Consider the following 14,074-nt stretch of genomic DNA (forward strand, 5'->3'; position numbering starts at 1 on the left):
TTTTAGAAAGAATTTGTTAAATAAAAACAATATAGCAGAAACATATCTAGTATCCAGAACAGAGTATGCATTTAATACATATTGCTGGTGGTTCTTTATAATATTTGTACTCAAATTATTCTATTTGTTCTCAAATTATTCTATTTGTTATATATAACTGCAGGTTTAAAATTCTAGATTTTATTTTTGGGGTGGCAGAGTGTTCTAAAGTGTATTGTGATGGTTGCAACCCTGTGAATGTAGTAAAAGCTATTTAATTATACATGGTAAATAGGCGAATTGTATGCGATATGAATTATATCCTAATAAAACTTGTACCCACCAAATTCTGGATTATCATTAGAAAACCTCAAAGGTAAAATGTAAGTGGTATTTAACTGCTAATATTTGCTAAACTTGTTTTTGCCATCGTATACCAATGCAATATCAAATATTCTGTGATGGATTGAAATGCTTTACCCTGTTGGTAAACTAAATAAAAGGTTACTGTGTTTTTATTGTTGTTTGTTTTTAAAGGCCTGATTACTGAGGCATTCAGTCAACAGGAAAATATGAATGATTCTAAGCAGCAGTCACTGTTCTTCATCACACTTCCTGATTTACACAAACTCTGTGCTGTCAAGATAATATTGAGTAACGGAGTGGCAGACACTGAGATTAGGAGTAGACAAATGAAGATATGCAGGTAAAAAAACACAATCTTGTAACTAACACTTTCTAAACTTTTTTACATCTGTAAGAGCTGTTTTAATAGCATCTCCTTTAAAGCAAGATACTCATTTGCTAAATCTGTTTATACAGTTTTAGAATAAAGGAATTCAGTATTGTTCTGACCAAGTATGTTGAATTACATTTAAGGGAGAACTTAAAGTACTTCAGATAGAATATATCACTGTTGAGTCTTTATATTTGTGGCTTCTTGTGTGTTATTTTAATTTAAAAATTTTATAAACATTGATGAATTAAATCAATGGATTAAGTCAAAACTTAGTCCTAAGTTTTGGGAGATAGTCATTAATAACTGTTTATGAAGTACCTATTGTTTATGAAGTACTTCAGGAGATACTGTAAACGTTTTACATTAATATAATTTTTAGATTTTCAGATTGATGTAGGAGTATTTTTCCAAGAATTATCTTGAAATATCTAACCTAAGATAGTCTTTGGAAAACACTTCTAGAAGTTGACACCTAAAGTATAACACTGAAGACCCACCATGTGTTAGTCCCTTAAATTGTTTGAGACACTCAAGGAAGAACTCTTAGAATACATAACAAGATTATATCTCTAATTGAATTTCTTAGAGAGGAGCAAACACTTATAAGATGGCTAGGAGTCAGAAGTAAAATACTCTTGGGTGTCCTCCATTTTGCTCTTATTTATAAAACTTGTCTTCTGACGACTGTGTATTTTCCCACTCAAGTACATCCAGGAATCTGTACCCTTCCTGCTAAGGTATAATTTGATACCCACTGAGCATTTACTTGTGACCCCTTAGGGAAGCAAATAAGTAGAAAACCTTAAGAGAGATTTTCTGCCATTCACTCTCATATTGAAGGTGGTCTTGCCCGTAGAGAGGAGTGCTTTGACTCATCGCCCCAATAACTGACAAAGAGGCTAGAACAGAAGGACAAAGACATGGTTGTGTCAGACAAAGGCACATCTTGTACAAGCACGTACTGGGGATGTCCCTGGTGATCCAGTAACTAAGACTCTGTGCTCCTTGGGCAGGGGGCCCGGTTTGATCCCCCGTTGGGGAACTAGATCTTGCATGCTACAACTAAGTTCACACTGCAACTAAAAGATCCTGTGTGCCTCAATTAAGACCCGGCATGGCCAAATACATAAACATTAAAAAAAAAAAAAAAGCCTGCTGCACCACAGTTCCAACAAAGATGAGCCTAGCAGAAACACGTTGACCCATCTCACGTTTTGACATAACTCCACACACACATGCATTCCTAGCCTTTAAAATTTGTTTCCTTGATGATTAATAATTTCGAAATTTTTTGTATTTCTACATCTATTCCCTTTTGTGTTTTTCCCATCTTTTCTAATAAAATTATTGATGGTAATTTGAATTGTAATGATTGTTGCTATAAGTTCATTTGTCTTTTGAATACTAAACTAAAACCACTACCCACTTCATTTTCCTTCAAAAAATTTCCTTTTTAAAGGAAAAGAATCTAGTCAATAGTTCTGACACTGAAGTAGTTGATAACTACACTGTTCCCTAGACTCTTTTCTCCAGTGCTTCTGACCACCACTTAAAAAAAAAAAAAGGAAAATGTAAGAAATAGGAGTTAGAAGAGCTGAAGTCTTCATAGTGCTTAGACTTTTTCAAGTCTATACTTAAAATAGAAATGAAGTTTTAAAAGAGAAATTTTAGTTCACAGATGAAAGGGTTAGGAAACAGATGTGCATACAAGTTTTTATATTAATATCATTAAAACTTTATAGTTCTCTCAATTCAAATCTTGGCTAATTGCTTACAGTATTCAAGGTACCATGCTAAGTGTGGAGAGACATACAGAAATCTGTAATACAGTCCCTGCCTAGAAGAAGCTTAAACTTTTCATTGGAACTAGCAATTTCTAAATGTTCTGATAAGATGAAAACAAAAGGGGGGCAGTCTGCTTTAAAATTAATACATTTCATCTCCACAGGCAGTTGCTGTTTTTGCACCAAGATATCCTTACATCACCTGTACCTGGCATATTTACCCAAATTTGGGTGGTGATGGCGGTTAGTATTGTAACATTTTATACAGTATCATTTATAATCATTTAGAACAATATTGATAAGCATTAATTTGGGTATTAATTATAGCTCAAACTGAAGACAGTTTATGAGGACAAATTACATTGTGTTGTAGGTTGATCAAAACATTAACAGACTTTAACTTTGATATACCTCATGTTTAAGATCCATTTTTGTAGCTCTGAATTCATATTTAGTTTTCTCTGTTGTTGATGTTAAAATAAAGATTAAGCAACCTAGATGTCCATCAGCAGATGAATGAATAAGAAAGCTGTGGTACATATATGCAATGGAGTATTACTCAGCCATTAAAAGAATACATTTGAATCAGTTCTAATGAGGTGGATGAAACTGGAGCCGATTATACAGAGTGAAGTAAGCCAGAAAGAAAAACACCAATACAGTATACTAACACATATATATGGAATTTAGAAAGATGGTAACAATAACCCTGTATGTGAGACAGTAAAAGAGACACAGATGTATAGAACAGTCTTTTGGACTCTGTGGGAGAGGGAGAGGGTGGGATGATTTGGGAGAATGGCATTGAAACATCTATAATATCATATAAGAAATGAATCGCCAGCCTAGGTTCAATGCAAGATACAGGATGCTTGGGGTTGGTGCACTGGGATGACCCAGAGAGATGGTATGGGGAGGGAGGTGAGTGGGGGGTTCAGGATTGGAAACACATGTACACCCGTGGCAGATTCATGTTGATGTATGGCAAAACCAATACAGTATTGTAAAGTAAAATAAAAAATAATAATAAAAAAATAAGAAATAAAGATTATCAATGAATAAAATAACGGCATAGTTAACGGCATAGTTTTTAAGATAGCACAGACTTAATCCTTTTTTATATTTTATTCTTTTTTTTTCCCCTTTTTTTTTTGTGTGTGTGCCAGAGCCCGGGATATATTTTATTCTTTAGAATTACATTTATATAAAAGAAGTTCCTTGTTCCAATAGATCTCCAGTTGTGCTTAAAGAACTTGGGCCAACACTTTTTTATTTTGGATATTTCATTACAATGTTTTTCTTACTTAGTAAAATTAGAACAAGAAATATATTTTATGGTGCTGTATATAGCCCTTATTCTGAGATTTTAATTTCCCAGAAATTAATATTTATTAACAATGCTGATAGATAGTTCAAAATCTTTAGTTTTTTTTTAATTTTTCTCTAGATTTTAGGTTTATATCTATTTTTTATCTTCTCATTCTTAATATGGTTTTTAAGAAAGGCAAGATGTTAGTGAACAAGTAGACAGTTCAGTTCAGTTCAGTTCAGTCACTCAGTCGTGTCTGACTCTTTGCGACCCCATGAATCGCAGCACGCCAGTCCTCCATGTCCATCACCATCTCCTGGAGTTCACCCAGACTCATGTCCATCGAGTCCGTGATGCCATCCAGCCATCCCATCCTCGGTCGTCCCCTTCTCCTACTGCCCCCAATCCCTCCCAGCATCAGAGTCTTTTCCAATGAGTCAACTCTTCGCATGAGGTGGCCAAAGTACTGGAGTTTCAGCTTCAGCATCATTCCCTCCAAAGAAATCCCAGGGTTGATCTCCTTCAGAATGGACTGGTTGGATCTCCTTGCAGTCCAAGGGACTCTCAAGAGTCTTCTCCAACACCACAGTTCAAAAGCATCAATTCTTCGGTGCTCAGCCTTCTTCACAGTCCAACTCTCACATCCATACATGACCACAGGAAAAACCATAGCCTTGACTAGACGGACCTTAGTCGGCAAAGTAATGTCCCTGCTTTTGAATATGCTATCTAGGTTGGTCATAACTTTTCTTCCAAGGAGTAAGCTTCTTTTAATTTCATGACTGCAGTCACCATCTGCAGTGATTTAGGAGCCCAAAAAAATAAAGTCTGACACTGTTTCCACTGTTTCCCCATCTATTTCCCATGAAGTGATGGGACCAGATGCCATGATCTTCGTTTTTTGAATGTTGAGCTTTAAGCCAACTTTTTCACTCTCCTCTTTCACTTTCATCAAGAGGCTTTTTAGCTCCTCTTCACTTTCTGCCATAAGGGTGGTGTCATCTGCATATCTGAGGTTATTAATATTTCTCCCGGCAGTCTTGATTCCAGCTTGTGTTTCTTCCAGTCCAGCATTTCTCATGATGTACTCTGCATATAAGTTAAATAAGCAGGGTGACAATATACAGCCTTGACGTACATACACCTTTTCCTATTTGGAACCAGTCTGTTGTTCCATGTCCAGTTCTAACTGTTGCTTCCTGACCTGCATACAGATTTCTCAAGAGGCAGGTTAGGTGGTCTGGGATTCCCATCTCTTTCAGAATTTTCCACATTGTATTGTGATCCACACAGTCAAAGGCTTTGGCATAGTCAAGAAAGCAGAAATAGATGTTTTTCTGGAACTCTCTTGCTTTTTCCATGATCCAGCGGATGTTGGTAATTTAATCTCTGGTTCCTCTGCCTTTTCTAAAACCAGCTTGAACATCAGGAAGTTCACGGTTCACGTATTGCTGAAGCCTGGCTTGGAGAATTTTGAGCATTACTTTACTAGCGTGTCTCTATATTCTTTTCTACCTGAAAAACTTAGAAAAAGAGTATCCTAATCTTAGCAAGAAGAAGAAGAAGAAAGTCACCATATAAAAATATGTTTTGAACTTTCTCTTGATCTTCCACTTGTGTCCATTTTCCTTACTCATGTCTAAGAAATAATTGTTTGATAAGAAAAGTATTAAATATTTATTACATGAAATTTACTGGCCTTTTCCTTTATATGGTTTCTGGATTCAGGTCATTTCCAGAAAGGCTTTCCTCACTTAGAAATGTACCCATAGATTCTACTGGGTTTCCCAGAAAGTTCATTTGGTTTTTTCTGTAAGATGATATTTGTAGCACTTCATTGTCTTTAACTTCATTTGAAACAGTTGTTAGACTTAATTGTGACAGCTGTCATATCAATATGCATTTTTTAAATCAAAATTGATACATTTTTGTGTAGCCATTTTAATATTGAAGATGGAAGAAAAAAGCAACACTTTCAGTAAGTTATACTTTATTATATGAGAAAGGTGGGCTTCCCTGGTGGCTCAGATGGTAAAGAATCTTCCTGCAATGCAGGAGACACAGTTCAATCCCTGGGTCGGGAAGATTTCCTGGAGAAGGAAGGCAACCCACTCCAGTATTCTTGCCTGGAGAATCCCATGAACAGAGGAGCCTGGTGGGTTCACGGGGTCATAAAGAGTCAGACGTGACTGAGCGACTAACACTATACCAGAAAGGTAAAAAGCAGCTTAAACAGCAAAAAGATCTGTGCAGTGTATGGAGAAGGTGCTATGATTGACCAAACATATCAAGTGGTTTACAAAGTTTCATGCTGGAGATTTCTCGCTGGACAATGCTCCATGGCCAGATAGATCAGTTGAAGTTGATAGTGATCAAATCGAGACATTAATTGAGAACAATCAATGTTATACCATGTGGGAGATAGCTGACATACTCAAAATATCCAAATTAAGCACTGAAAATCAGTTGCACCAGCTTGGTTATGTTAATCACTTTGGTGTTTATGTTCCACATAAGTTAAGCAAAAAAGCCTTGACTGTATTTCTACATGCAGTTCTCTACTTAAACATAATGAAAAGCTTCTGTTTTTAAAACAAATTGTTATGAGTGATGAAAAATGGATACTATACAATAAGGTGGGACTAAAGAGACTGGAACAAATGAAATGAACCACCAACAACCACAACTAAGCCTGGTCTTTATTCAAAGAAGGTGATGTTGTGTATATGGGGGGGGCGGGGGGGGGGGGGAGGTCTCCATTATGAGTCCCTTCCAGAAAATCAAACGATTCATTCCAACAAGCTGCTCCCAATTAGACTAACTAAAAGCAGCACTGGACAAAAAGTGTCTGAAATTAGTCAACAGAAAAGGTGTAATCTTCATCAGGATAATACAAGACTGCATATTTCTTTGATGTCCAGGCAAAAACTGCTACAGCTTGGCTGGGAAATTCTGATTCATCTGCCATACACACCAGAAACTGGACTTTAAGATTTCCTTTTGTTTACAAAGTTCTCTTAATGGAAAAAAAATGTCAATTTCCTGAAAGACTGTAAAAGGTACCTGGAATAGTTCTTTGCTCAAAAAGATAAAAAGTTTCGGGAGGATGGAATTATGAAGTTGCCTGGAAAATGGCAGAAGGTAGCAGAACAAGATGATGAATACATTGTTCAATAAAGTTATTGGTGAAAATGAAAAATGTGTCTTTTAGTTTTGCTTAAAAACCAAAGGAGCTTTTTGGTCAACCCAATATTTCAGGAAGAGAATGATTATCACTTGCTTCTTTCTCTGCTGCTGCTGTTGCTAAGTTACTTCAGTCATGTCTGATTCTGTGCGACCCCATAGACGACAGCCCACCAGGCTTCCCCGTCCCTGGGATTCTCCAGGCAAGAACACTGGAGTGGGTGGCCATTTCCTTCTCCAGTGCATGAAAGTGAAAAGTGAAAGAGCATAGAAACTGTTAGGATGATGGTCCTCTGCTGTGTTCTGCTGTATAAATGTTTAAATTCTTTATGTAGTGCATTATTTAATAATACATTTAATTCATTTTTATAAATATGGATTTTTTTAATAGATAACATTTTATAAAGCTGGAAGACTTAATGCTTATCTGGAAAAATATGAAGCTAAGGTAAGTTTTTAAAAGGATAATAATTCCAGATGTTGTTTTATTGATTTTGTATATTCCACTTATTTTGTCAGTAAACAAAAATTGGAATATCTTTCTCATAAGTTGTTTCTATGCATGTGAAAAAACTAGTATTTTCTCTCAGGACAATTTTTTTGTGCACATTTAATAGAGAAAGGGGGAAGAGGCTTAATTTTGTTGGGTACTTTATTGCAGGCATTTTATGTGACATAATTTCATTTGTCATCTCTATTTTCCAAGAAGTGACTATCCCATGTTTACAGATAAAGAAACTGAAACACAGAGAGGTAAAAAAAAAATTGTCCACAATCATATAGCTAATAAGTAAGGGAACAAAAAAATATAGATTGTATTCCCCATGGTGATGAGTGTCTGGATCTTAGCAAAGAAAAAAAGAAATGAATACTTGAAGTAGAGCACCTCTCATGTCTCAATACTCAGGCTGCTGAGATTTTGCTAGAGCTCCCATCGTGTCTCTGCATGGGTGTCTGAGGCACTGTATCCTTGGTTATTCTAGCAGCCTGTCCACTGTTGGCCTCTGTTCCTAGATCTAGTGGAGTTTGGAATGATGAGGTTTTTGGTCATCCTCAAGATGAAATGCTTTAAGATCTAGGAGAATGATGAGGTCTCAATAATAGCCAGCGATGCTTTGCAGTTCCCTGAGAAATACTTGAATAACCTGAAAGCTGATTCTAGCCATCATATACCATCTGTGGGAAAGCAGTGTTCTCACCTATGTTGAGCCTGCACAATTATGCTCAAATTGTCTTTATCTGGATACTTTGTACATGAGTAATAATCACAGCAGATAGTTATTGAACATCTATGATATACTGAGCACTTTGCTTGTTTCTGGAGATAAAGCTGGGGACCTGATAAACTTCTTGCCCTTGGGAATCTTAACATAGAAAAATATTTTCCTCCTTTTTATTTATTGGGTGACAGTTCTTGGCTCTCTCACTTTTGTCTTGCTAACAAAGGCAAAAGTTTTCATCATGTTTTCATCTGAGCTGCATTTGCAAAAGTGTTTGCTCATGTGAATATGCTATTGCATATGCAACTGAATACTCAAGAAGGGACTCCGCTGATCTCAGAGTTTCCTCTCTGTGCAGCTCTCTTCTCTCAATACTCTGCCCTCCAAACTCTAGCTACCGTGGCCTCCATGGATTCTCAGTTCTGTCCATTCAACCCAGGGAGCCTGCTGCCTCTTCCAGGATTCCCCCTCCCTGCACTGCAGCCTGGAAAGCCTCTTTAATCAATATGCTGGGGTCTCATGAGTTTCCCAGCTCCTAGGGGTTTGTCTTTTTTTGTTGCTTGATGGCCTGTGTCTTGTGAAACATTGTTTCATTTAACTTACCCAGTGTTTTAGTTATTTCAAGTGGGACAATGTGTCTGGATCCCATTGGTCATAAGTGAATATTCTGACCTTTGAAAATTGTGTGCAAGTAGAAATACTTGTTGCACTATATCTGGTACAAATACATACAAACTGCTGGTTCCATGTGTGCTCATGTAAACATTTAACTTTTCTGATATTGGACTAGAGTGAACAGTAATGAAACATGTTACAACATAGTTCTGGCCGGCTTCCTTTGTGCAGAGCAGAGTACAAAGTAAAGTGTAAGGTTCTAGCACGTGAGCTCCAAAGATTTAGGCTTATTGAGGCAGGATAAACTGGTAGAATTTGGCCATTACAATCATGGTGTCAACGTGAATATATTTTAACACTTCTTTAACTTCAGAACCAGATAGGATTAGCTGGAGTAATGGCTGTAACTTCTACCCAGGATAGCCCAGTTTTGTTGGGAGGTGATCTAAGCACACAAACATTTTCTCTGAGTTTCTAGGATAGTATAACAATTACTGTGAACTTGCCCATATTTTGTGCTTTAATATTTTTAGGTGGAGGCTCCACAACAAGTAATTCCTGTAATTCTTCAAAACTGCCTTTCATATTCACTCACAGCTAGACTTGCTCCAGCCTGGAATAAAGCTGGCCATCTCTTGATACAAGGTGACTTTATCTCTTTCAATCATTAGGGCTTTCTGAACCAGATTACTTCTATTATGTACGTCTGTTTTTAATTTCAAAATATATTGTTTTTAGGGAATTTTTTTTTCAAGAAAAATATTTTTATTTTGTATTAGGGCATAGCTGATTAACAATGTTGTGATAGTTCAAGGTGAACAGTAAAAACATTCAGCCATACATATATTATACATGTATCCACAGGGAATGGTTTTTAAAGCATAGCCCCAACCAAACATTCTTAAGCAAGGCCCCATCAACAAAAGTGTCCTCTCCTTCCTTTGCAATTATATCCAGAGGAGGTCTCCTAGTGTTTCTATGGAAAAAAAGTGGTTTTATTATAGAATACTTGATGTTTAAAAAGGAATAAATATAAGTTATGGAGCACTGTAATAAAACAAACACAAATTATTAGTGTTGTTGGAACCAAGTCTATTCTCAATTTTGTGTTGTGATCTATTTTCTAAATATTTTACACCAAGAAAAAATATTTGCAGGAAGAATTGAGTATTTCTGTCTTTTTAATATAAGAGATATTTTTGAGTGTTAAATTTTTTCTCTGAACTATCATCATATATTCATTTGTATAAAACTGCATTGTAAAGCATTTTCTGCAGCTTTGATAACTTTGCATAAGGAAGTTATATTAAGCATTATTTATGAGTTTTAATAATATGGTGTATCCTATGAATTTTTTAAGGAAGAGAATTTCTTTCTCAGATGGGAAAGCAAAGTGCTGTTGGTAAGTAAAAATATAAAAGTTAATAGATAAAACATTAATAAAATAGTTGTTTAAAAAGTGTTATAGATTGTTGGGTTATTAAAATCTTGATGATTAGCTTGTATCAAAAGTTAATCAGATACTATTATAATAACAGTTTCACTCAGGAAATCACTTCTGATTCAAAAATATATATTCTTCATGAGAAAAAAATTCACTTTTCTTAATTGAAATAAAAGCTGCATTTTAAATTTCTCTAGTTAGAATTATAACTAAAAAAGAGTTTAATTTTGTAGGTATTTATAATATATAGTCTCTAGAACCATATTATAAGAATTCTTTAGTACTGTTGTAAGTAAAAGCTTTAGTTTTTTTTTTTTTTTATGAGTACATGATTCTTGTTTTTAAAAAAAGATTAAAGCTCAACATTCAGAAAACTAAGATCATGGCATCTGGTCCCATCACTTCATGGGAAATAGATGGGGAAACAGTGGAAACAGTGTCAGACTTTATTTTTGGGGGCTCTAAAATCACTGCAGATGGTGATTGCAGCCATAAAATTAAAAGACGCTTACTCCTTGGAAGGAAAGTTATTACCAATCTAGATAGCATATTCAAAAGCAGAGACATTACTTTGCCAACAAAGGTCCGTCTAGTCAAGGCTATGGTTTTTCCTGTGGTCATGTATGGATGTGAGAGTTGGTCTGTGAAGAAAGCTGAGCACCAAAGAATTGATGCTTTTGAACTGTGGTGTTGGAGAAGACTCTTGAGAGTCCCTTGGACTGCCAGGAGATCCAACCAGTCCATTCTAAAGGAGATAAGCTCTGAGTGTTCTTTGGAAGGAATGATGCTAAAGCTGAAACTCCAGTACTTTGGCCACCTCATGTGAAGAGTTGACTCATTGGAAAAGACTCTGATGCTGGGAGGGATTGAGGGCAGGAGGAGAAGGGGATGACAGAGGTTGAGATGGCTGGATGGCGTCACCGACTCATTTGAGTGAACTCTGGGAGTTGGTAATAGACAGGGAGGCCTGGCATACTGCAGTTCATGGGGTTGCAAAGAGTCGGACACGACTGAGCAACTGAACTGAACTGAAAGAGACACAGATTGGTCTAATCTAACTCTTTCATTGACATGCGTGGCTCTATTGCAGGTAGACAGATTCTGTCAGTAGTCCAGAGATGGCAGATAGAGGGAAATCCTGAGCCAAATAGACATTGTCAATTATGGTGGTTTTCACCAGCATTTGACCATAGCCTTAAATCTACATGTAATCCACAGACTCTTCCATCTGAGTTGGCTTTCAAGCTGAAGCCCGTTTGCCCCTCTTGCTCTGGGTTTGTGTGTAAGTTGGGCAGTGGCAGTCACTGTGCTGCAGCTCTGGATGAATGAGTTCTTTTACCTTCCCCAAACACAATCAGGAGACTAAGCTGTTGGAGAGCACTCCTCACTCATGTGTTAAAACTTTTTCTTTTAGTTTTATTGAATGTAATATTCTTAGCAAAACTTACAAGCTGTAGATGTATAGCTCATTGGATTTTCACAAACTAATAATATCCTTATAACCAGTTCTCAGATCAAGAAATGAACATTACCAGTACACCAGAAGCCCCCGCATGCTTTATTTCAGGTAGCACTATCTGACTTAGATGTTGTTGTGGAGTCACTAAATCAGGTCCGATTCTTTGTGACCCCATGGACTGCAGCACACCAGCCTTCCCTTTCCTTCACTATCTCCCGGAGTTTGCTCAGATTCATGTCCATTAGTCGATGATGCTATCTAACCATCTCACGCTCTGCAGCCCTCTTCTCCTTTTGCCTTCAATATTTTAATTATGAGAAAGCAAGATAGATGCCTTGGGGCTCTGAAAGATTTGAAATATATCTGCCAGTATATTTGAGGACATTTGTTAGTAAGTCAAAAACATGGGATGGTACCTATTCTAATTTAAGAAGAGTCTTCATTTTTCACATATAATAAATGTCAGGCTTCTAGGAGGTGTCTGCTGAGTTTTCCTCTCAACTGTGGGATGTCTCATTTTTCTCATTGTAACTGTGCCCTACACATATGTACTGTTCTGTGCGTTTGTCTTCTTTTAGATGTCTCATCTGTAGACCATCAAATAATATAATATATTCACCATATAAGGTGACTATTTGAATTTTACCATGTGTGAAAAAAATCAATTCTTAACTGAATTTCTAACTTGAGTAAATTGAGTTGATTTCTTATGTTACTGAAATACTTAATTTGTTAGGTTGGAGTAATAATTCCAGAAAGTTCATGGTTAATAATTTTATTTTCAGTGTTAGATATCAATGTAACATCAACTCAAGTTTGTCTAAGCATAGAAGCTCACACAATCAGACTGCCACCACCTCAGGTACCACATATTTTCATTTCTTAATATATAATTAATGTATTTTTATTACTATATAATTAATAAATTTATTATCATTACTGATATGCTGCTACTGCTGCTGCTGCTGCTAAGTCGCTTCAGTCATGTCCAACTCTGTGTGACCCCAGAGACGACAGCTGATACGCTAGGTTTTAGTTTTTAATAAGAGTGATGATAAATTTTTTATTATCAAAATCCATATTATTAAATACTTGACATATTGATATTGTCTTAAATCTGTTTACCAAAGAAAACATCATTCTGTCAGTTTAACACAGATCTACTTATGTTATTCCTTTGCTCAAAAGTCTTTTTAGGTAGCATTCAAGACTCCACAACGCTGCCTTGCCTCAGCACCTGCTCTTTGCCTTTTCTTTCACCTCCAAATATTAAAAGAGCTATTTCAGCTCATACTAAATATATTAATAATAAACCCACATTGGCATTATTATAGTTTTTTTCATCTTTTTTTTTTTACACCTAACACTTTTTGCCTTCTTAGTAGAAGGACATGTCTTCTATTTTGCTTATTCTCTTAGCACCCCGTATAGAAACTTCCACATTAATGGTAACTCAGTGAGTGTTATTTTTCTTCTTCTGTGACAGTGGTTCTCAACAGAGAGGGGTGGAGGGTGAAATGAGTGATTTGTTCCCTGTGAGACATCTGTAACATCTGCAGAAAACTTGGCTATCACTAGGTGGGAGGGTGTGTTGCTACTGGCATTAAGTGGATAGAGGCCAGGATGCCGCTGAATGTTCTAGAGCAGATTGGAGCACCTCCACTCCCATCCCCACCAAGAGTTTTCCAGCCCAAATGATCAACAGTGGCCACACTAAGAAAGCCCAGGCACAGGACAGAAGGCTCTTCTTTGCTTAGAGTGCCCCTTGATGTGCTATACACTCTGCTTGTTCTTCAGAGACCAGCTCAAACGCTGCTCCATTCATTTCTCTATAATTTTTTGATTACTTGTTATGTTAAGACAATAGACAAGTCAAAAATGAATAGGATCTCTGTTCTGGCCCTCAAGAGTTATGTAAGCCAGTAGGAAAGCTGACCTGAATATAAGTAGTTGGAGTTGCTGCTGAGTCCATGCCCTTACTGCTCCCTGCATGGCAGGCCAGTAGATTGAAGCACGGGGTGTTTGGGCAAAGACTTGTCAGCAGATGGTGAGCGTGGTGGACTAGCGTTCCAAAGAACCATCTTACCAAGTTTCAGCTCAGGTTGCTTTTATACTAAAGAGGGAGCAGGTGTGGCTAGTTGTTACAAACCCCTTGGTGCCCGAACCCTTTGTTCTTGCAGCTGTCCATGTCACTCCAACAAGACAAAGTTTCCAGAACTTTCTAACTCTATATGAATGAAAAGTGTTATACCTTTCAAGGTCAGGCCTGGGAGACAGGGCTTGAGAATGGGCTATCACATATATTTCAGGTTGGTTCTTCTCTGTCACAGAGACAGTGGCCT

General features: G+C 36.8%; 1 protein-coding gene across 1 annotated transcript in view; it reads left to right on the forward strand.

Annotated features, from left to right (window-relative positions):
• The first annotated feature begins 551 nt into the window (after positions 1 to 551).
• The window catches only part of CUNH18orf63 (chromosome unknown C18orf63 homolog), a 38,991-nt gene continuing 25,468 nt past the window's right edge, over positions 552 to 14,074 (forward strand). The window contains exons 1-6 of the mRNA XM_040264244.1: positions 552 to 685; positions 2,667 to 2,745; positions 7,386 to 7,442; positions 9,363 to 9,474; positions 10,190 to 10,231; positions 12,518 to 12,594. Coding sequence (XP_040120178.1) covers positions 552 to 685; positions 2,667 to 2,745; positions 7,386 to 7,442; positions 9,363 to 9,474; positions 10,190 to 10,231; positions 12,518 to 12,594 — 501 coding nt within the window. The remainder of the gene's footprint in view (positions 686 to 2,666; positions 2,746 to 7,385; positions 7,443 to 9,362; positions 9,475 to 10,189; positions 10,232 to 12,517; positions 12,595 to 14,074) is intronic.

This window comes from Oryx dammah, unplaced genomic scaffold (assembly GCF_014754425.2).
Source record: "Oryx dammah isolate SB20612 unplaced genomic scaffold, SCBI_Odam_1.1 HiC_scaffold_22, whole genome shotgun sequence".
Lineage (NCBI taxonomy): Eukaryota > Metazoa > Chordata > Mammalia > Artiodactyla > Bovidae > Oryx > Oryx dammah.